Source organism: Chenopodium album, chromosome 9 (genome assembly GCF_948465745.1).
Source record: "Chenopodium album chromosome 9, dcCheAlbu1.1, whole genome shotgun sequence".
Taxonomy (NCBI): domain Eukaryota; kingdom Viridiplantae; phylum Streptophyta; class Magnoliopsida; order Caryophyllales; family Amaranthaceae; genus Chenopodium; species Chenopodium album.
Window position 1 is genome coordinate 69,442,414 of NC_137842.1, and position 22,292 is coordinate 69,464,705.

At 36.6% G+C, this 22,292-nt stretch overlaps 3 protein-coding genes, 1 non-coding gene and 1 pseudogene across 7 annotated transcripts; 3 read left to right on the forward strand and 2 right to left on the reverse strand.

The window, feature by feature from the left end:
- Positions 1-124: 124 nt before the first annotated feature.
- LOC145559036 (copper-transporting ATPase PAA1, chloroplastic-like) lies at positions 125-7,268 on the reverse strand. The gene is made up of 8 exons (XM_081620439.1): positions 6,733-7,268; positions 6,590-6,643; positions 5,842-5,995; positions 4,041-4,115; positions 3,666-3,943; positions 2,659-2,889; positions 2,275-2,373; positions 125-2,139 (listed from the first exon to the last, which is right to left on the reverse strand). The coding sequence occupies exons 1-8, from the start codon at positions 7,135-7,137 to the stop codon at positions 589-591; spliced, it is 2,847 nt and encodes a 948-aa protein (XP_081476565.1). The 5' UTR covers positions 7,138-7,268; the 3' UTR covers positions 125-588.
- A 1,446-nt stretch (positions 7,269-8,714) lies between these two features.
- On the forward strand, positions 8,715-11,081 carry LOC145560367 (uncharacterized; annotated as a pseudogene). The gene is made up of 2 exons (XR_014093135.1): positions 8,715-8,921; positions 9,918-11,081. The product of XR_014093135.1 is annotated as an uncharacterized LOC145560367 (transcript).
- Positions 11,082-11,257: 176 nt separating this feature from the next.
- On the reverse strand, positions 11,258-11,331 carry TRNAN-GUU (transfer RNA asparagine (anticodon GUU)). The gene has a single exon. It is a non-coding gene; the product is annotated as a tRNA-Asn (tRNA).
- A 1,124-nt stretch (positions 11,332-12,455) lies between these two features.
- LOC145560368 (uncharacterized) lies at positions 12,456-16,167 on the forward strand. The gene is made up of 3 exons (XM_081621617.1): positions 12,456-12,745; positions 12,932-12,993; positions 15,475-16,167. Exon 3 carries the CDS (start codon positions 15,482-15,484, stop codon positions 16,031-16,033), a length of 552 nt encoding a protein of 183 aa, XP_081477743.1. The 5' UTR covers positions 12,456-12,745; positions 12,932-12,993; positions 15,475-15,481; the 3' UTR covers positions 16,034-16,167.
- Positions 16,168-16,972: 805 nt separating this feature from the next.
- On the forward strand, positions 16,973-21,575 carry LOC145560370 (uncharacterized). 3 transcript variants are annotated; one of them, XR_014093136.1, is made up of 11 exons: positions 16,973-17,150; positions 17,353-17,431; positions 17,520-17,599; positions 17,717-17,783; positions 19,226-19,279; positions 19,675-19,887; positions 19,974-20,172; positions 20,250-20,454; positions 20,739-20,867; positions 20,965-21,129; positions 21,238-21,575. XR_014093136.1 is itself a non-coding variant. In XM_081621618.1 (8 exons), exons 1-8 carry the CDS (start codon positions 17,075-17,077, stop codon positions 20,253-20,255), a joined length of 774 nt encoding a protein of 257 aa, XP_081477744.1. In that variant the 5' UTR covers positions 16,973-17,074; the 3' UTR covers positions 20,256-20,585. The 3 variants fall into 3 exon arrangements, 1 of the variants encoding a protein (XP_081477744.1); XR_014093137.1 differs by lacking the exons at positions 20,965-21,129; positions 21,238-21,575 and having other exon boundaries at positions 20,629-20,744; XM_081621618.1 differs by lacking the exons at positions 20,739-20,867; positions 20,965-21,129; positions 21,238-21,575 and having other exon boundaries at positions 20,250-20,585.
- The last annotated feature ends 717 nt before the right edge of the window (positions 21,576-22,292 follow it).

Below are 22,292 nucleotides of genomic sequence, written 5' to 3' on the forward strand. Positions count from 1 at the left end.
CCATTTTTGGGCATTATAACAAATCCTCTAGTCTTCGGGTTGTACAATGTGAGTTGAACGAGCTTAAGTTTTTTGTCTGGGAACTGCATTGACAAATAAGTAAGAAAGCATGCAATGAGCTGATAAGATGCACAACTACACTGAAAGCTAAATTAATAAAATCGGAGAAGGAATTCTATAATCTTGATAACTTATTCTTTTTCTTGGGCCATTATTCAAATATACAGAGTACAATCCACCAACTCACAAGTATATGTGATTGGTCATCACAAATCTTGAATCCATATGGTTGCTGATTCAGCAAATACCGCCTAATAGTTCACTTCTTTTAGCCAAACTGGGGTAAAGAGAGATGGACCAGTAGTACCACAAATTGGTGAACGGGGAAGAGCCATATCAAGGTACACTTCATGTAATCAGGTTACCTTTTTCACAGTCGAAAATTGGCAGGCAACCCCACTTCTATCGTAGCTAACTCACAACATTAGGGTAATCTCCTTGACATGATAAAACATGGAGGAAGATTGTCTTTCAAGCTCACTTTGTATTTTGGGAAGACATACTGACCATATTTTCTTATTCAAGAAGTCAAGATGCATTTTTCAATCTTGAATCAGAAAAAGGAGTTTCCAATTTCTCCTTCTGATCCACTAGAACTTCAAGAGCAGATTGATCTTTAATCGTTGAGGAAAATTCGGAGCCATCTATCTGTTTAGATGAGAATCTCAATCTGAGAAGCAATGAATTCGTCATGACTCCAATTGAGCTCAAACCCATAAGAGCTCCAGCAATTGAAGGAGTGAGCATCACCCCAGTAACAGGAAGCAACATCCCTGCAGCGATTGGAAGTCCGACAATGTTGTATCCAAATGCCCACCAGAGGTTTTGTTTTATAGTTTTCATGGTCAATTTGCTGAGCTCCAAGGCATCAAGTACTTGAGTTAGCTTGTTTCCCATAAGCACAATAGAAGATACTTCACTTGCAGCTCCAACACCGCCGCCCATGGCAACCCCAACATGTGATGAAGCAAGGGCAGCAGCATCATTGATCCCATCCCCAACCATTGCTACAATCTTGTTATCATTCTGGAGTTGACTAATAAATTTCTTCTTTTGATCAGGCTTAACTCCAGAGAAGACCCTGTCCTTGGGGATACCCACAATGGCGGCAACATGTTCCGCGGTTTGTCTTTTATCTCCTGATAGCATGTAAACATCTATACCTTGCTTAAATAAAGATTGAACAACATTCTTGGCATCTTCTCTTATCTGGTCTTCAATGTAAATAAGTCCAGCAAGATTTCCATCTACTCCAACATAAACAACCGACTGACTGTTGTTTTGATCCTCTAGCCCTTGAAATGGGTTATTATCAACACCATGCCTTTGAAGCCACTCTAATGTGCCAACAGCAACCCTTCTATTCTCAATGGTTGCCACTGCACCAGATCCTGGCTCCTCTGTAAAGGTACCATCAGCAGCTTTGAAAGTCTGGCAACCAACAGAACGTGCAGCTTCCACTATAGCTTTTCCAACTGGGTGGATAGTATTTGACTCAACACTAGCGGCAAGTTTTAAAACCTCAGCTTCTGACAAATGCACTGAGTTATTATCTGATAGTGAATTACTCAAATTCTCATTTTCACGAGTGACAACTTGCATCACAACTGGTTTCCCAATGGTTAAAGTCCCAGTCTTGTCAAACACAACGACATTAGCCAACGAAAATTTCTCCAAGATATCTCCACCCCGCAGGAGCAATCCTCTCTTTGCACCAAGAGAAGTTCCAACAAGCACAGCAGTGGGAGTTGCAAGACCAAGAGCACAAGGACAAGCCACAACCAGAACACTGCAAGAGAGCTGAAGTGCGAGTGAAACTGAACTTCCCCCTGTGATGACAGATGGCAAAATGCGAGAGCCAAAAAGGGTCCAAAACATGAATGTAGCAGCAGATAATGCCATTACACCATATGTGAACCGCCCAGCCACTTTGTCAGCTAAACGCTGAACAGGAGCTTCCCTACTTTGTGCTTCCTCTACTAGTCGAACAATGTCACCCATAGTTGTTTCGCCTCCAGGCCTTTGAACTTCAATAGTAAGTGTTCCATTCAGGTTTATACTCCCAGCAGAAACTTCTGTCTAAGAGGATTAGCAGGAAACACAAATAGGTCTTATATTAATGACGTTAGGGAGAACAACCGTAGAAAGGAAGAAAACAGGGGAAGGGGGCAAAAGAGAAATTTTCAGATTGTATTATGGATAGAAAACTCATACCCCAGGCAGTTTTGTCACCGGCAAAGGCTCCCCAGAAAAACTTGATTCGTCAACTGTACTCCTGCCAGCCCTGACGATTCCATCAGCAGGCACACGGTCCTGGGCAGCAAGGAGTCATGTCAGAAGAAAATCAGCCAATTGCTAAGCTCTATACTTTAACCTGGTATCACCATTACAATTAACACCACCACCTAGCCAATCTAGTACATACAAGCAAATGTAAAACCACAAGGCAACCAACAATGAAAAAGATATTCAAAACATAAGGATAGTAGAAGAGTCTCAATACATGGATAAAGGACAGGCAATGATTTTGACCACGATAATGTTTTTATTTTTTTTTTCAAATAATTAAGAGGTACACGTATAATACAGAATACTTACTCCTGGAAGAACCACAATCTTATCCCCAACTGACAGACTGCTACAGGGAACTTCAACAGTTGACACAGTATCTTCAGCATCATTAACTAAGAGACGAGCCTTTGACGGTAGAATACTCAAGAGGCTAGTCAAATCACTTGTAGCTTTTATTTTAGCCCTTTGTTCAAGATTTCTTCCTAACAGTACAAAGGCTATCAACATAATCGGTTCCTCAAAAAATGCCTTCCATCCCTGGACCGATAACATAATGTCATCTATAGAATTTTTGAAAAATTGATAAAATGTGCATAATAATAAAATCATGTGAAGAATTGTCCTATTAAAACATTGCATTTGAGAAGTGAACACTTTTAAAAAGTTAGAAGTACATACATAAAAAATTGCAGACAACAAATTTTTACAAGTGTGAAAAATGTAGGTGTGTGCAGAAGAAATTCCACAAAGTGAACAAATGGAGTTGGAATAATAAGATAATTTTACCAAGTAAACTCATTGAAGCATACAGCTGATAAGAAAGAAACATAGAAGTTTTTAGATTTAAAAAAAAATGATAGAAGTAAAACCCATAATTTTACCATCACTTGCAATTTTTTCAAATCATAGTGCAGTCTTGTCAAAAAAAATAAAATAAAAAATAAATAAAATCACAGTGCAGTCTAATATCTCATTTTTTTTCTCTATCTTTCTGATTAGTTTTTTCTTCAAGAGTCTTTATTTTATATCAGAAATACAGTTCAATATCATTTCTATAATTCTATACCCCTACTATTATCTTCAAGAATCTACCCTTAAAATGCACTAAGCAATCCATAATGTTCTTGGAACAGGCGCTACAAAACCACCTCAATTAGCCCAAGAAGGGGAGAAGTAGAAGCCACTAAAAAAAATAGCAATGCCAGATTGAAACATGGAAAAATCGAGGCTCTATATAGTCTGAATCTATATCAAGAGACAGCAAATCAAGGTCATATTTCATATTGTTGGCAGGAAAGATTTTCAAGTATTACCAATTTTGGGATAAAAGTAGCCAAAGAGCTAACTGTAAATGATGATAGAGCCCCAAGTCCAACTAAGGTGTTCATGTTGGGGGCACCTCTAAAGAAACTCTTCAGACCATCGAAAATTAGTTGCCGTCCAGGTCCTAGTAATGTGAATAGAGACAATGATAAATGGAAGCCTGTGGAGTGAAACACATGGATCCATGAAGCCTTGGCCCAGAAGAAATGAGACAGGTGACCAAACATACACACGGCGCATAAAGCCCAAGATACTGCAAGTTCACGACCTATATAAAACTTTTGTCAGTAATTGCATTTCAAAAAAAAAAAAAAAAAAAAAAAAAAAAAAAAAAAAAAACTGAAAGCCAACTGAAAGATACTAACCACTTTCTCTCAGTTTGTTGCGCTTTTGATCCATCTTCCTCTCAAAAATTTGAAACACATTTTCCCTTCCAGGGTCTGCAGATAAATATGGAAATGACACATGAAGACCAATCTCATGAGAAACTTTCTTTCCAAGAATAATGGTAGTAGCCCCTTTTACATATTTGTAGTAGCATATGCCACAGAAAAGTTAAACAGTTATAAATAAATAAATATATAAATAAAAAGAGAGAGAGAGAGAGGGGGGGGGGGGGGAATGAGCTGAAGTTCATCAAAAGAACAGGGAGTATTAAGCATGCAAAGTATCTAAATGAAATATCCTCTTAGTAATCATCAATGTCATAGATACAGAAGTCAAATATCCTCTTCAGAATGCTCAAATTGTTTCCAATATAGCTCTACAGTAAAGGCAAAATAATACAGCCGCCTGACTTGCCTCGGCAGCTTGGCTTACTCTGATCAGTACGATAATGTTCTACACATCATACAATAGAATTTTTTGACTATGGAAGCCCTCATTTTGCTACAACTATCGGGAAAAAAAAATGTACAGCTAAAATGCTCAAAATAATTATCCAAGCTCAATGCGCTCGTGTGACAGACTGGCTTCCCTCTAGGGCCTCTACCCAATGCACCACTAGTAGCAGCAACACATACCTATTGACACAAAATAATGTACACCATTCACATCTAAAAATGACAGCAATATAGCTCAATAAGAACTTGCTTTGTAATTGAAACCCGGTCAACTACATACCATTTATGCTAGCTCCTTAAAAGAAGCTTTGGTATTTCCTAGTTATGGAGTATCTCCTTCCTTGTCCCCCTGACCTGCCAATTAAGAACCAAGCTTGACATGAATGGTTAAATCTAAACATTACACTTTTTGTTAGGCTAAGGAGTTTACAAGATTGTTGTGTCCTCGCATAAAGCTTCTACGTCTCAGTTACTAGAAAAGTTTTAGTCTAGTCATTTTAATTTGGATATATAACAAGAAGCTATGGAGCCATGGTTCTGGAAAATTTCATGCCATACGTATAGGTAATTTTACAATGAAATAGCCACAGCTATACATGATTTGCATGCAATTATCCATGAGTCCTCTGAAGGTGTAAGTGAGATTTTAGCTCAGATAATTTGAATTCAACTCCTGTGTACAATGGCTAACTCAATAAAATATATTCCACTGATAAGTAAGAAATCTCTTTTCTTGCATGCTTTAGCAAAGGTTCAAGTATGTAGTAGAGCCAAATCAATTAAATGTAACATGTAATAAAATCAAGGAGAGACATACAAAAGAGTTAATAAATAGACAAGTTCTACACAACAAGGTCAAAGTACCAATTTCTTTTTTTTTTTTTTTTTTTTTTGACACAAAAGTACCAATTTCAATGAGGCATAGCCGCATAGATGGCATATTTCTTATCTTGAAAATGATTAAGTTCAAGAAATGTAGAGCACCAAATGAACAGTCCTTAAAGTATCAATGCAATGCAGGAAAATAAATAACAAAAATTAACAGATGAAAAGAAAATGTTGATGCTGCCATTTTGGGGTTAAATTATTGGACCTAAACTAGACACATAATTTTTAAATTTCCTGACTATTTTCCTCCCCTACTCCAAAAAAACACTTCAAATTACAGTAAATGTGTTCTGTTGAAAAATACATCATCTTTGACTCTTCAGACCAAAGCCCTTGCACATACCAACAACTTGGATGGGAACACAGGATCAATAGCAAACCATATTATATATCAAATGCAACACATCAAACAATATGAGCACAAAAGGCAACCAACCTCGAAGATTAGACTCAAAACCACAGTTGGTCAAATGTTTAGCAAGCATGTCACCCAACTCTTGCCGCCAATTCGGCACATCTTTGGCTCCAGATATAGGCCAGACAATCGCAGTCTCTGTCGCAAGATTGACACTAGCAGAAGACACCTGAGACTGTTATTCACAGCCCAATGAAATTACATTAATCAACACCAAAATTGCTTCAAAAAGTAACAGGAAAGAAACATTAAAGTCATGGTTGGCAATATCTTTTCCATTTGATTCGAAGTAGATAATTATTCCTCAGATTAATCAATTCAGCCCTCAAACAGCTAATACTAGACCAACATAATTTCCCTGAGAACCTGTAAAAACTTCTCAAAAGTCGCCGATTAATTTTCCATGCCCATAATTCTTCACATGTGCTTTTACTAAAATCAACTGGCAACTAAAACTATATCTCTCAATCTAAGATAATTCACAAAAGTTCATATAAGACGACAATACTACAATTACAAAAGATTTCAAATCTCATAAGACTTCCTAAGGCTGAATTGTGGTGTACAGTCCACAATTTATCTCCTTCATAAATGAGGCTTATAATATGCATTCAGTCATTCATTTCGGCCACGGAAATATAAATAAAACAGAGTATTAAACTAACAAAATACATCCTAAATGCAATGTCAAAGATATAATCATGAAATAAATTTTAAGAGCAAAGCAATATTTTGACTAGTTGAACCTAAAAAAAAACAAAGCACTCACTTGATTTTCAAGTATTTTCTTCACTTTAGCAGCACAACCGCCGCAAGTCATCCCCTAACAACCAAATTCAACAACAATTTAGCACAAATTAACAAGCAATTTCACATTCTAATCAAAATTCAAGGCGATACAAAAAAAATTACCCCAACATCAAGTACAATAGCATCGGGCGAAAGCACGGAAACATCATCAGCAGCAGAAGCCGCAACCTTCGGAACTCCGCCTTCCGATCCATCACCACCTCCGCCACCTCCACCGCCATTTTCGCCGCCGATTCCTCCGCCGCCACCTGCCGAGTACGAAACGCAGCGTACCGGAGAACAGAAACCTCGAATTGAAGTGAACTTCGAGAAATCAATGGAAGCAGCGAGTCGGCGAGTCAGGATTCGGCTGGTTAGGGAGCGAGTCAATGGAGGATTGGAGGTGGAGAGACGGCGTAAATGGAGGAGAGAGAAAATGGAAGGATAAGAGGAGGAGGAAGAAGATGATGATCTTAGGGCTTTGGAGAGGGTTAGGAGAGTGGAAGCTGGTGAGAGAGTTGACTCCATTGTTGATAAGAGAGAGAAAATTGCAGAGAAATTCTGGGAGTTGGAACTTGGAAGTAATAGTGGTGTTGGAATTAAAATGGAAAGATGTGTTTATCCGGTAATTGAAGATGTGGATTGTGTAGCGGGAAAATCGTTACAACTATTTTGTTCATTTTGGCTATGTTGGGCACTTGGGCTGCAAACAATTGAGCACTTGAGCGGAGTGGCTTGACCTCATCTTGTGCTTAAGACGAGTTTTTAGAGGTTTGACGGTTTTAGTTGTTAGATCTTTGAGGTTTTTAGTTTCGAGTTTTCATCTTTTAGTCCCTTTATTTCACCAAAAAAAAAAAAAAAAAAAAAAAAAGAAGAAGATGAACCTAATAGGTGAGTTTTTGTTCTGTTAATTGATTTAAAAGATGATCGTTTGATATTTAAATTTAATGATTGATAATTAGTAAAGCATAATGTATACAAATTACTTTGATTATTACAAAATGATGCATATGTTTATCATAGAATATATATATTTTTACTTTCTATTCAGTGGCGGATCCACGTTGGGTTCAACCGAGTTTTATTGAACCCACTTATTTTTTGAAGATAAAAAGTTAAAACTGATACTTGCAAATGTAAGGTAGCATAAGTGCATAACCCACAATGGTGAAGTTGAAAATAATAAGTTCAATAATGGGCTTCAATTCTCAATTCTCGATGTATTGTTGAAGATTATATCTAATTTTACCATTCATCACCTCAAGTATTGTTAAGTATAGTGGTAATTTCTTTCTAGGTTGCTCCAAGTTTCAATCAATATAAGTATGATTGAAGTTTTCATATAGGTTAAGATATTCTATATTCACCCTCATCCCCGGCTTCACATACAAAAAGCAATGTTGTCCATGGCTCATAAATAAACTAAAGGCAAAAAAGTATGTGGTTGGAGCTTGGAAGCTTCACATTTTTTTTTTGAAACAAGTTACTCTTTAAATTAATCACAACATTTGATTTTCTTTACTCTCTTAGATGAAAATTATGCAAAAGAAAAATGTACAAAATGTCGTTAATATTATTAAGATTCAAATTCAACGCATTTACACATATGCAGTAATTAAACTATTGTAAGCTCAAGGATTCAGAGTGATTCACATATCCAATAGCCTTATTTATGTCTAAGAGTTACAACCTTCCCTATTTTCTAGCTTCATTACTATCTTATTGATGACCCCATCACAAATATGATGTGACCTATATGATTGTGCGCCATAGTGGCTTGGAATGTGGTGCAAATGAAAGTGTTTTCTTACTTTTATGGGGAGGAAACCATAAAGGACAATGATGTAGACGAGATTTGATCTCACGTATTGAGTATTACCTCAAAATTTTAATTTACTCAACCAATTGACATTCATAACTCCACGTTCAGGGTAAATCATTTGAGCTTATAAAACGCATAATTTAAAATAACGCGTGATATCAAATCCCGTATAGATCTTTTGCTTGTTGTAGACTTGTAGTTGTCATAAGTCATTACTTAAGAAGTTAAAGATGCTCGTGTTTTGGTGTGTCTAGCTCAAGCCTCAAGGTAAGGCATCCTCACCAGCGACCTTCAACACAACATCCTCACAGCACTCACCCGCAACATTAATTGATCAAATTCAAACCTTAGATCGATCTTCAACACCCAGTTCGATTTCAACTTCGAACTCGAAAATTCAGTAAGATACGTCGCTTTCTCATACCAAGTTCGCTTGCCAATTCAAAGATACTCCTTTCTCATGCCTTCATATCTCTTGTAATCTCAAAAGGTAAAATTTTGATCCCGAATCGTAGTTTATGCCATTGCATTCAATTGATGTTTCTCATGTTTACTACCATTTGGAAAGAGTTAATCTTTTGAGCTGGGATCGGGTTGTCATTTGAATGCCTACTACGTGTTCGACGAAATGCCGCTTTGAAATCCATATGGTTTGTAAATTCAATAGAATGTCTGACTTTAAAATTTTCTTGTCAGTTTAGAGAATTTCTAATCCCATTAATTGGAATTTTGAATTATTGTAGAATCAACAGTACAATTAAAATAGAATCTAGTATCATGATGTTAATCTATGATCTTGGTTTGTTCATGTGGGGTTTTTGAAAGGATGTAGTTTATTGGTTTACAGAAATTTTACTACGTATTAGTAGAATGTGCAGCTGGGTTCTTTTAGTGCTTGCTCCTGTAGTATGTTTCTGTGCATTTTCCTTCTGACTAAATTGATGATAGGAGTTCATGAAATTTGATTTCATTGTTTAATCAAATCATCTTGAGCTAGTATGTTTGTCTGTTTGATGTAGCTTGGGTTGAATCTATTTATCATTTCATCCTGTTTGAGTTGGTCGGAAATTACATCTGCCAATACTGTCAAGATTTTCGGTAGATAACCGATTGATGAAGTTTTTGCTGTTAGTATGATTCCGGACCAAAGGTGTATACAATTGTGTGTGTATGGGCGCACGTGTGTGTGAGAACCGAACTCAATTCGAATGGAAAAATATCGTCTTTTTTATGAAGTTCTTTCCTTCAAGGTACTTATTTGAGGGGTATTGTTGTCCTCTAACATGTGCAAGGAATTTTTGGTAGTTTTGATTCTTCCTGATGGAGTGATGGACTATTGGACATACTATAATGAAATGAACTTACCTCATATGAGAAACCTAAGCTATTGAACATAATTAATGTGCTATTTCTTACTCACAGCTATGTATTTATCACTTACAAAGTAGTTGCTAACATCTCTACCAACTGTGTTTATATGTTGCAGGTGCAGTTAAGGTTGAATTATAATGAGTGGTTCTATCAGATCTAGTAGCCTTAAATCTGCATTTTCATATTGTGTACAACAAGTAAGAAGCTATGACTACCACAATTACCTTTGTCTCCTAGAACTCCCTCCGGAGATGCGAAGAGCTGCATTTGCACTTCGTGCCTTCAATGTTGAAACAGCCAAAGCTATGGATGTTGCTTCTGATCCCAGGATTGGCCTAATGCGGCTTCTTTGGTGGCAAGATGCAGTGGACAAAATCTATGCCAATAAGCTGATTGAGCATCCGATTGCCCAATCTCTTTCATCCATTGTGTCAGAGCATAAAGTTAGCAAGGCCTGGCTGAAAAGATCTATTGAAGCTCGTATAAATGATGCACAGAGGGAACCCAATGAAATCCTAACGACTGTTGAAGAATTAGAGAAATATTCTGAGGACACACAATCCACTATCTTGTATACAACATTACAATCTGGAGGTATCAACTCCACTGCAGCTGATCATGCTGCTTCTCATATTGGTAAAGCTGCTGGGCTTTCCTTGCTGTTGAGGTCTTTACCATACCATGCCAGTCGCCAACGATTATTTGCTTACATTCCTTCTGACATTGCTTCCAAACACGGTTTATTGATTGAGGATGGGGGTCAGACTGGAATCACTGCAGACTCACGTGAGGGGCTCTGTAATGCGGTCTTTGAGATGGCTTCAGTGGCAAATTCTCATCTCCAAAAGGCACGGGAATTGTCTAAAACAGTACCTGCTGAAGCTATTCCTGTGCTCCTCCCTGCTGTTCCAACTCAAGTGCTCTTGGACTCTCTGCACCGGGTGCATTTTGATGTTTTTGATCCTAAATTGCAGCGAGGTGTTTTGGGGATCCCTCCACTGTCGTTTCAGCTAAAATTGAAATGGCATTCATGGAGGGGCAGATATTGATTTTCTTTCTTCAGGTTGTAACAACAATAAGAAAATTATGCAAACCTTTGATTTACTTAGACACATGTTGAGGAGAGTCAATTAGGCAATTAGCTGCTTTTTTAAACAATAGGCTTGCTAGCAGAGGCATACACCACACTTTAGAGCAGTGTATTTGAGGTTTGAATGTCTATTATGAATTGGATGTTTCTCTCATTTTTGGAATTGACATCTACAAGAATAATCCGAAATTTGTTGTGAAGTTTCATTGGTTTATGCTTATCAGGCATCAGAGCATACTGATGGTTTGTTTGAGTAGATGGAGAGTCCTCCATTTCTGGTTTGTTTGTGTAGATGGAGAGTCCTCCATTTCTTAGGGAATGTCCAATGTAGTGTGCAGGGTCATTAAAAAATAAATTAAAAATTGCGCTAGAAGGAGGGGTCGAACCTCCGACCTTGTGGTTAACAGCCACACGCTCTAACCAACTGAGCTATTCCAGCTTCTTGTAAACTAAGTCTTGTAGTATAATCTAATATTAATACAGGATAGGGGTGACCCAAGCAGGATAGCTGAGTTTGAATTAACTAGATGAGTTTGCTATTCCAGCTTCTTGACACTTTTTTTTTTTTTTTTTTTTTTTTTGCAAGTTCTTGTATCTATTTGTTACTTCTAGTTTGATTTTCACATGATAAAACGACCGTCAAATTAAGAAAAACATTTATATGCATTCGATATAAGACAATTGATAAAGATAATTATTTGGAACACATTAAAGTCGCCTAACACTAGACTTGAAGTAGATACATGTACAAAATGTACAATTATTGATAAACTTTCTTTAGATTGTTCATACAAATATACAAGTAGTTCTCATTCTTCTATCTAATCTTCCTATGCACACTCAATCTTTTTTACGTGTGATGAAAATACTACAATTTTCAATACCACCTTTCTTTTTTACCATTTAATATTTCCATCTTTATACTCACTTTGAATTACTTGATATCTAACAAGAGGAAGCCCCGATTTCTCAATTATAGTGACAGAAATGGTAAAAGTAGCAAACGTATTACAATATTATTTATTATACTTTTGTTGTCGATTCCCCCTCTCCCTTCGTCTCCTTCCGTCTTCTTCAACCTTCTTAAACCTCCTTTATTCCTTTTCATCATCAATGGCAGATGAACACCACACCACAACAAACCTCAACCGCAAGACCACCGTCGGATTTCTTAGCTCAAAATTTCTCAACCTCCATCGTTGAAGAATTCTCTAGATCCCATCGTTGAAGAATTCTCTAGATCCATTGTTGAAGAGAGGGAACATTGGGTAAGTGGGTTAACATTGTCAATCTTCCATTTTGTTGAAATGACAAAAATAACCTTGCTTGTTTGGAAAAAAAAAATATACGAAAAATATAACCTGGAATTAGGTTATACTTATTAAGAGGCCAATGAGTTACTCAATAATTTTATTTTTAATCTATAAGATCATATGACTCCATATCTATTTATTTTATTTTTATCTTTCAATTATCATTTACTCATAAATCATGTTGTATAAGTTTCAAAACATCTGTATAAATCACAATTTTGCAATGATAAGTCGATAACAAACCGAATCCAAGAATATTAAAAATATTCATACATTAAGGTTAATCCAAAGTCGAACTTAATTCAAGAAAGTAGTCAAAAATTGTGGATTAATTCTTGTTAATATTGTCCTAAAAGAACTTCTCCTTCATCCCTCCCATTATCTCTCTCTCCTCTTCATATCTTTTACACAGCGCCATTATTCACCTGTATTTCACTCAGAATTTTCGATCTTTTTCTTTCGATTTTTCTCTAAACGGTTAATTTACGATAATCTGTAATCGGCTAATTGTAATAGTTTCTGGGCAACAACCTCAACGATGTAAGTATTTAATTTTATTCCACCATCAATTATTTATTTACTCTGATAATTTTTAGTTTTGAAATTGTTAATCTTGATATTATATGATCAAATTTCGGATCAATTTGTATTAAATTTGTGGTTTGATTTCAGATCCGTTGTATAATTTTTTTGGGTGTTTTTTTTGGTTTTTGGTTGAATTTTCAGATACAGGCAATTTGGTGTTCCATTAACCACGTAACCCTAATTCAAAGTTGGAGTAATTTTAGGTTTGTTTCTATCATCATTGTCAACTTGGAAGTTTCAATTTATGTTAATCCTTCATTTACCCTTTGATGCTCTTGATATGATTATTACCCCGTATTTCTCTTTTATTGCTTGATCAAAAAAATATTCCTTGATTGTTCAAGTTACAGTGTTCTAGTAATAGTTGGTGTATCATGTACGATAGACAATGCTGGATTGCCCTTGTGGCTGTTGTCGTGTCCCGGGCAGTCTGGCTGCATACATTGATCTCTTGTTTCGTGTTGGCAGATCCAACAATTATTTTGTCATCATCAATTAAGGCATGAAATTATAGCCGTAGTTAGCATATCTTGGTATCATGATTTTAAGCTTTGAGAATACAATTGCCATGACACGTGAAAATCGAATAAATGCAAGTTTTAAACTATGATACTTAGAAGGGGTTTTGAAGCAGAGCTTTCCTTGTCATCATAAACTGATTGCTGAGGAACTTAGGTAATGGCCAATCATGAATGGCTTTTATTGTCTTACATGAAGGGTAATTTGTATTCATATATTTTCTAGTTGCACTATTGGCTTCTTTACTGATAAACTATATTGTGCACGAATACAGCTTTCTGAATGTAATCAGCTCATTTTTATTTGGTTTGAGTGACCTCAAATCCAACTTACTGAACATATTATCCTACAATGAGTCCAATACTCCTCCAATAGTCCCCCCCCCCTCCTTTATTTTTGAGGTGATCGGTATGACCATGAAGATTTTGTAGATGTGGGTTGATTAAATGGAGTGTGAACCTTTAGAAGGTTTGAATTTTATGAATCTCGCCAAAATGACTCTTTTGTGTAGTTGGTAGTCACAACATGTTTAAATTTGAAGGAATTTGAAGGGATGGATGGGGGAGAAAATCTAGGATCTATTTTACTTTATTTGGATGTGGATTGAGGAAAATGAAGAATATTGAGGAATGCATTTTACTTTCCTTTTTTAATGAATAAAATCCATCCTCCATTAGAAAGATAAGTAGAAAATTCAAGCATATCACCGTACCCCCCCAATCTCCTACCTTCCCTTTTTCTTCCCTCACCTTACTCTTTATAATTGCTTACCAAACACACTGTAAATATGGTGATCTGGATTTCAAAGAGTTCTGTGGGTGGATTGGCTCCTACAAATGAGTTTTATTGTGGCTTCTTGAGTTCATGCAGCTTTGTGAAGCCTCATGTAGTGGTTTTGGGTTGAACACTATGATGGGGACATATAATATGTCATCCAACTCACTTAAAAAATTAAAGGGCCAGTGGTCTTTTACATTTTGATATTGTTGTAAACTTGGTTTTGTATTTTTAATTGATTACTTAAAGCCATGGAAACTGTATTTTTAAATTTTGAATCTGGCTATTAAATCATCCTCATGCACTGCCTTAATTTTATACAAAGTATAAGTTTCAAAAAATAGTATTGCTGTGCGAACTGCTATCTTCTTTGTGCTAGTTGACTAGACAGCAAGGGGGGGGGGGGGGGGGGGTCTGCCACTCTGTCCTATGGTTTCTCCATGCTAATGCAATTGGAGATTTGGATCAGTGTTTGACAGGGTCTGGTGCCATTGCAGGGGTTTGGAAGTTTTTTTAGGTTCTAGCTGCCCCTGTGAATTTGTGATCATCTCCAGTATTGTAAAGGAAAGGAACTGTTTGGATTAGCATTACCGATCTCTCTAGATCATCTCTATTGAATTAGAGGACTCACCTTTGTATGACTACAGAGTCTAATGCTGGTTGCTTTAATTTTCAGTGTTAATTCATTGTACTTCAACAGTTAGCTCTGTCACTGGCTTAGCTTATTCAGCAATATCTTCCTCCTGCTTCAGCTGCAAGCTCTGTCTATTTGTCTAAATGCAATCTTCTTGGGTACACCTCCAATGATAAGTTCCTTAGTTGGATTGGCTTTTTCCTATCCAGAGCTTTTGCTATGGAGTCCTCACATCCCTCTTTGTATTGTGGCCGTGTGGGCCTGAGATAGGCTTCAAAGAGGAGCCCTAGTCCTACCTAGCAAGAAAGTAGAAAGAGATTACGCTGTGTTAATGTTGGGGTCCACTATCCCACCATTCCTCAGTATTGCTGCTCTCCCTAGCTAGAACCTCATAACAAATTCTCAAGTAATTAAAGAACTTTGATATTGCTCGTGCAATTTACCTTTTAATTTAAGGAGTTTACTAAGATTATGTCAACATATAGTTATATATGAAATTGGGCCAAAACGGTTATCAAGTCATAGCACTCATATGTATCAAACCTTTGTTGTTCGTGTTTTTGAAATATTGGTCTACATGGTGAAATTTATTAACTCTCTGGTATAGACATCATGCTAACTGATGTCGCTGGAAATAGTAGTAAATTATTTCCAAAGCTCATTAGTTTAAAGGTTCTGTTATGTTTTATGTTTTGAAATTTGGTTGCACTTTAAGATCATTATTTTTCTGATGTAGTGAATTTATATAATACAGGTTGGTGATGGGGGCTTTTATGTCAAGATTTTGGTTTATGTTATTCCCAGCTAAGGAGTATAAGATAGTGATTGTTGGTCTTGATAACGCGGGAAAGACAACCACCCTTTATAAATTGCATTTAGGAGATGTGGTTTCAACGCACCCTACGGTGGGTAGTAATGTCGAAGAGCTTGTCTACAAAAATATTCGATTCGAGGTTTGGGATCTAGGTGGGCAGGATAGACTGAGGACATCATGGACCACATATTATCGAGGAACACATGCTGTCATTGTGGTTATAGATAGCACGGATAGGGCCAGGATTTCGATAATGAAAGATGAGCTCTTCAGATTGCTTCCTAACGAGGATCTACAACAAGCTGTTGTGCTGGTCTTTGCCAATAAACAGGATCTGAAGGATGCCATGACTCCTGCAGAGATTACGGATGCTCTATCCCTCCACAGCATAAAGAATCACGACTGGCATATCCAAGCTTGTTCTGCCCTTACCGGTGATGGGTTGTATGATGGATTGGGATGGATTGCCCAGCGGGTTGCTGGGAAAGCCACAAGTTAGTTTAAACTCAGATGTACTGGTGTTCGTTGACCCCCTTTTTTTCCCCTTATGTATTATACAGGTGCTCATTTACTGTTTGATCTTTGTAATAATTTACATTTGGAAGATAAGTTGCTTATGGAATTTCTCTGAAATGTTTGTTTCTTTGTTTCCCCCCCTATTTGTATGAGAGAATTCTCCTGTAATGGACTTGATTGATGATTTTATTTTAGAGGGTGTGGGGCTGAATATTGAATAATCCGTAGTATGCCTTAAACGGTGAAGTAATCCGAAATACTCCTATTGTAAATCTGTAAGTTGGCTAGAAAAATACGTAGTAACCTATACAAAATTAGTACTTAAAAGTAAAATAAGGTAGCTGATGTATTTCCTAATCAATTTTAATTTTGTTAATTTGTTGAAACACAATTACAATTGTTAGTTGAGGTTGAGGTGATGGAGTATGGCATCGCTTCCACGTCGTATCCCCGAGTTCTAGGCATTCAAACTTCATGGGATTTCATTTGAGGGATATCCCTTACCTCCCTCCTCAAATGAGCTTTCCTTCATACCATTTTTAAAAAAAAAAAACAATGGTTAGTTGAAATTGGCCTAAAATTTGATTAACGAAGCATATCTTTTTTTTTTTTTTTTTTTTTTTAGCATATCTTAAAAATTAATTATTTTATTTTATTTAGTTAACATGAGAAATTTTTAAAACCCGTAAATAAAAACGGAAGGAGTAATTGACTAATCATCGGGCTCTGTTACTATTGAGCTAGAGAGTATCAGAGTAATGCCGTGATGGTTAACCCAAATACTACAACAATCCTGGGGGTATTTTAGGAACTCAGAAAACCCAAATAAAGTCCACCCAATAAACCTAAGAACAACCTGAGGTTCCTCAAGAATGTTCTACAAAGAGTGACCAATTTACGTAACAAAACCAATCCCTCAAATCAACAGAACACCAAAATCTGAAAATCCCTAATTTCCCCAATTTCATATCATCTTCAACCTGAAGGAAGAGAGAGAAATCTCTGAAGGAAGAGAGAGAAAACGATGTCTCACTTCGGAAGAACTGGTCCTCCTGATATCGCCGATACTTACTCTCTTCTCGTTCTCAACATCACCTTTCGTAAGTTCTTCTATCTCTTTCCTTTTTTTCTGAAACCCTAGATTTTGTACTTTTCTGATTAATTTGTTGAATTTTAGACAATTTTTGTTTAGAATTTGTTGATATAAAGCAATTTTTTTTGAGAATTTGTTGAAATTGAACAATTTTTTTCTTACTTTTTGTTTTGAGAATTTGTTAATATGGTTGAGTTTGATTGGAGCAGGAACTACGCCCGATGATTTGTTTCCGTTGTTTGATAAGTATGGCAAGGTTGTTGACATTTTTATTCCTCGTGATCGAAGGTGTGATGATTTTCTTCCTTGGTTGATCATAATCAATTTATTTATTTAATTTGTTCGGCTTTCGTTATTGAATTAATGGGTAATACAGGACTGGGGAATCCCGTGGTTTCGCCTTTGTTCGATACAAGTATGCTGATGAAGCTCAAAAGGCTGTGGATAGGCTTGATGGTATTTACCTTTTCTAGATACATTGTTATTTCGTATATTAAATCAAATTGTATATTAAAATTGTGTAATTTGATAATTGGGGGCTAATGTTATTGATTTTATCCATGGTTCTTGTAGGGAGGGTTGTGGATGGTAGAGAAATAGCTGTCCAATTCGCGAAATATGGTCCAAATGCAGAGAAAATGTAAGTGTTACTGTTATTTTAATGTGTCTTGAATTGCTATGTTGTTCAGGTGTTCATGATGTATTATATTGTAGTTTTTGGCCTATTTTGCCAATTGTTTGTAATTTTTGTACTCAAATCATATGTGCGAAGCAGTAGTTATCTGTAATCAACAGGCTTATTCATATTATAGTATAGCTTATATTTGGTTTTGGGTGCTTCCAAGTTGATAATTCAATGAAGCTAGGTTCATGTTTTTTTTATAGAAATTCTTTGAATGGCTTGTGTTTGAAGGCTGTAATGTGTTTTGAGTAGGATTGACATGTTCTATGATGACTTAAGACAGTATAAGCATTTAGGTGGGTTTCTTCCATAGAGGATGTATCTTTACCCTTGGTCCGAACCTATTAAAACTCTCCTACACCATTATCAAAGACCTTCAAGATGTCTTAATGCTAATAATCTGCATAAAGATCCCTTTGTGTTCAATGCCAGAAGGTGCAGAACTTGATCAAGATGCCAGTTTCAATTTATAAGATGATATGGACTTATGGAGTGAAAAATGATTAAGGTCAAGTAATATTGAAGTGATACGCCAGAAAAATTAGGTTTGAGTGTTGTCTAGAAAAGAAAGAGTGAGGAGGTAAGCAATGAACATGACACTTGATGATTTTATGATTATGATTAATGTAACGAAAGATATTCCTGTCTGACATTAGTATATTCTGATATCTGCATTTATTTGATGCATCCTCTGAAATACTCCGTAGTATTTGTTAGAATGCAAATCTGTTGGGAATTTGTTAGAATTTTAATGAACCTAACCCTGTGAATGCCATTAGAATGCTAATTAAATGGAATTTGATCAAGGTTCTTGCTTAATCCAAGTAAGATTAATTTTCAGGTTTACATGGAATTGGGAGACATAGAACCTGCATTTTAGTGTACTTTTGACATATTTCAATATTTATTTTTGCTTAGCTTGATGCTCTGATCTTTGAAAATTACATTAATTGATTTGGGGGAGGGTGTTGTGAGTTCTAGATGAACGAGGGTTCAAAAGCTTTTGCTTCCTAAACTATTTGTGAAGATACATTTAACCAAGCTCAATAACCTTCCTCCTCTCCAACACACATGTTTTATTTTGACACTTAGTGGAAGAGATGTATTTGGCCATATATTTTTTTTCAAACCTTGTTATTTAAGCCAAAGCCACATGATGGTTATTCGTCTTGTTTGCTGCTTGTGTATTTCTGTTGTATTATGCTGTCCTTTATTTATTTACCATTTAAGAAGATCTTAATATTGATTGGAATGCAAATAGTTTGGTCTCCTAGCTACTGTAGCTTGTTCAATTTGTTTGTGGCTTTGTGCTGTGAGGCTTGACCATGCTTTCCTTCTCTGATTTTCTTTTCTTTTTTGTTTTTTTTAATAAATAATGGTTTATTGATGTTGTATTTCAGTCAAAAAGGAAGGATTGTTGAGTCTATTTCCAAGGTCCGAAGTCCAAGGCGGAGGTATGGTTTTCTTGTTTTGTTATTGACCATTTTTTGGGATTTATTATGTGAAATTATATGTAATCCATGGAAGAAGCTGTCAAATTGGAATTTGGAACACATGCATACCTGATGTTTACTTTGTGCTCAAATTTTTTCTAATTTTGAAGAGGTGCTCATATTAAGGCACCTGGACGCCATGAGTGGCAGCTGAGCCTTGCACACGTGAAGTACTCTGTCACCCTTTTCAGACTTACTTTAGCTTCATTATTTCTCAGTTGTTGCCAGAGCATTGTTTTGCTGTATTTAACTATGTCACTTTTTTTTTGGTTTGTATTTGCAAGACTGGTATCAGTTTTTACATGGTTATTAAATAATTGTCACCACTACATGATTATCACCGATGTTGTCTTTAGGTACCGAGATGATTACGATAGAGATAGGGTATATTCCAGAAGAAGAAGTCGTAGTAGAAGCTTGGACAGGTATGATCGTGACAGGTATCGCAGAAGGGACAGAGATTATCGTCGCCGAAGTAGGAGTCGCAGTTACACTCCTGAAAAGTATAGAAGTCGGGGACGAGATGGCTATGATGATGACAGAAGCTATCGAAGCAGATCAGCTGATAGGTTGCTAGACTTGCTACCCCTCATTTCTGTATAACTTATTTACACATGCTGCTGTCATGTAAGTACTTATTTTTATACTTGCTCAGTGCCTCTCCAAGACAAAGTCGCAGTCCACGTAGAAGTATTTCACCAAGGCGGAGTGCTTCACCTCGTAGTCCATCTCGTTCAAGGAGTCATAGTCCAGAGAAGCGCAGCCCTGATGAACGTACATCAGTCCCTCGCCGTTCAGCATCTCCTCAGGCTGTTTCTCCTCATAATGGCCCTTCTGCGCAAAAATCAGTTGAGGTAAGTTATTGAGCTTGTCTAAGTTTCTCCCACTTGAGGTCCAAATATCTTATTAGGTGGTGTCTTGGAATTGGCAGGCATGAACCCAGCTGAAAACTGGAGCAGTGATTTGTTGCAGATGAACAGCTCTAGAGGTCACTTGATGATGTAGAATGATTTTGTGCATTGGTAGCTTGGAGTATTGAGTTAGTCTTTTGGATAGGAGTGGAACATTTATGGCTATGATGTATTTGCACCCTGCGCTGTGGGTTTGCTTCAATATACCTTTGGATCTTTCTGATGGTAATTGTTGAGTCTATGCTAGCTATTTAAAAACGTAAATGTGGTTTGTCTTTCATCATCTGTTTTATGGTCATTCTGTGTCCTTATAACTTACTTTTTGGATTTGTATGCTTCTTGTCAAACACTATAAATTGTTTGATTTTTGACTAAATGTTATCACATGTGATCTTTTAGCTGAGATTGAGAAGAATTGTGGAAGTTTGATAAGCTGAATGATGTGATGTTGGTGACGCTGATGGTGTTTGTGATTGTTTAATGGATGATGCATATCTTTTTGTTGATAGTGACAATCAATATACCGGCTGCTGATCTGATACTTGCTGGTTGCTGTTTTATATGATCTGTGGACCTTTATGATGGAAAGACTGGTGCTGTTGCAACTTGACCTTATCCTCATAAAATCCTGCTAGTTGGTGAGATTTACAGATCAGTCACTTATTTACATATGTGATCCAGTGTTTTCAATATGGCTGATTTTGAAAATTCTGTTAATAATTTTATTGGTCATAGCATAAGAAAACAAGGTTCAATGACATGAATGGATGTGTAGCTGTGCTGTTGGTCCTGCTACTTCCAATGGTCTGTACCTGTTGTCGTAATGCTGAATTGCTGATTATGTTTGTGAATGAGACCACATTAGCCCGGGGAACAATGCATCCACAACAACTGGATGTGGTAATGGCCTCTGGTTGCTTACTCTGTTTTGTGCATTGTGTATACAACTAACACAGCCTATTGCTTAATAGATTTTGACTATTGTCTTGCTGTTGCTTAATTGTATAGCTCATGGCTCGTGATTGTAGCTGTCAAGCAGTTGCGGAGTTCTGCCTGTAGTTTGAGATTTTCGTGTTGCTTGGTCGTAGCTTTGCTGAAAAGCTTTTTGGTGGCTGTTGGTGGCCAATAGTTGGGTTCGGGTCGGGCTATCTAAGATATGACTGTTGTTTGTTTTGACCATCGTGTAGCTGTTCCTGGCTCGTGGTTTTTTTCTGACTGCTAGTAGAGCTGTTTGATTTTGAGCAGATCTTTGTTCGATACGCCTTTAGTTTTATGTATGACCAACAGCAATAGCATTTAAATGAGGTGCAGAAGTGTGTGTCTTGCATGCCCATGGTATTTTCTCACATCATTTTGTAGTCCATGCTTGTTGCTGATTCTGAAGTCGTTCTTTTTTTTTTTTTTTTTGAGGCAATTCTGAAGTCGTTCTTTATTGAATCTCTTTTTGTTAAAAAAATCATCTGAACTTAGGAAGACATGTACTAGTATGTGAGCGGAAACTAATTTGCTAGTTTGTTTACCAGTTTTTATCTGTCAAATTCCCCTTTTCAAGTCTCCACTTCAAAGGTTAAGTTTGTGTGTTGTAGCTTGTATAAATTTATCAAACTGGTTAGGATTTAATTGTCTTACTGAAAAGAAAACCCAGAAAAATATGAGCACTGTTCAGTTCATTCCCTAGATATTTTGTTTATATGGGGGTATAATTGTGTTTTTAAATCATTGCAAGGGTACATGTGTCATTTGTGTTGGATGACCAACTAATTACTGTAGAGCAATAGTTGCATGAATGGATGGACGGCTGTCCAAAATCAGTGAACTAATGGCCGCGGTATTTGAACATATTTACGAAAAGTGTCACCAGATTAACAAAGCATTTCAACTTGTATTTGCCGGAAAAATATCGTTGCATTCTTGCTATGTGTTGTTGGTTACCTCAGCTAGGTCAGGCAATTCTAATAGGCGAAATTACGATTTGATGCTAGAACTCTTAAAATGTAGAAGGGTATGTGATTTTTTCCCTGCATTTGCTGTTGTCTCGTGATATTCCTTCCTCTAAGAGGAAG

Coding starts and splice junctions, on each gene's coding strand:
- LOC145559036 (XM_081620439.1), bottom strand. CDS start 7,137: ATGGAGTCAACTCTCTCACCAGCTTCCACTCTCCTAACCCTCTCCAAA. Junction 3,944..4,040: donor CAACAAACTGAGAGAAAGTG/GTTAGTATCTTT, acceptor AGTTTTATATAG/GTCGTGAACTTGCAGTATCT. Junction 2,140..2,274: donor CGGTGACAAAACTGCCTGGG/GTATGAGTTTTC, acceptor TAATCCTCTTAG/ACAGAAGTTTCTGCTGGGAG.
- LOC145560368 (XM_081621617.1), top strand. CDS start 15,482: ATGGGGGCTTTTATGTCAAGATTTTGGTTTATGTTATTCCCAGCTAAG.
- LOC145560370 (XM_081621618.1), top strand. CDS start 17,075: ATGTCTCACTTCGGAAGAACTGGTCCTCCTGATATCGCCGATACTTAC. Junction 17,432..17,519: donor TTTATTCCTCGTGATCGAAG/GTGTGATGATTT, acceptor TGGGTAATACAG/GACTGGGGAATCCCGTGGTT. Junction 17,600..17,716: donor GGCTGTGGATAGGCTTGATG/GTATTTACCTTT, acceptor TGGTTCTTGTAG/GGAGGGTTGTGGATGGTAGA.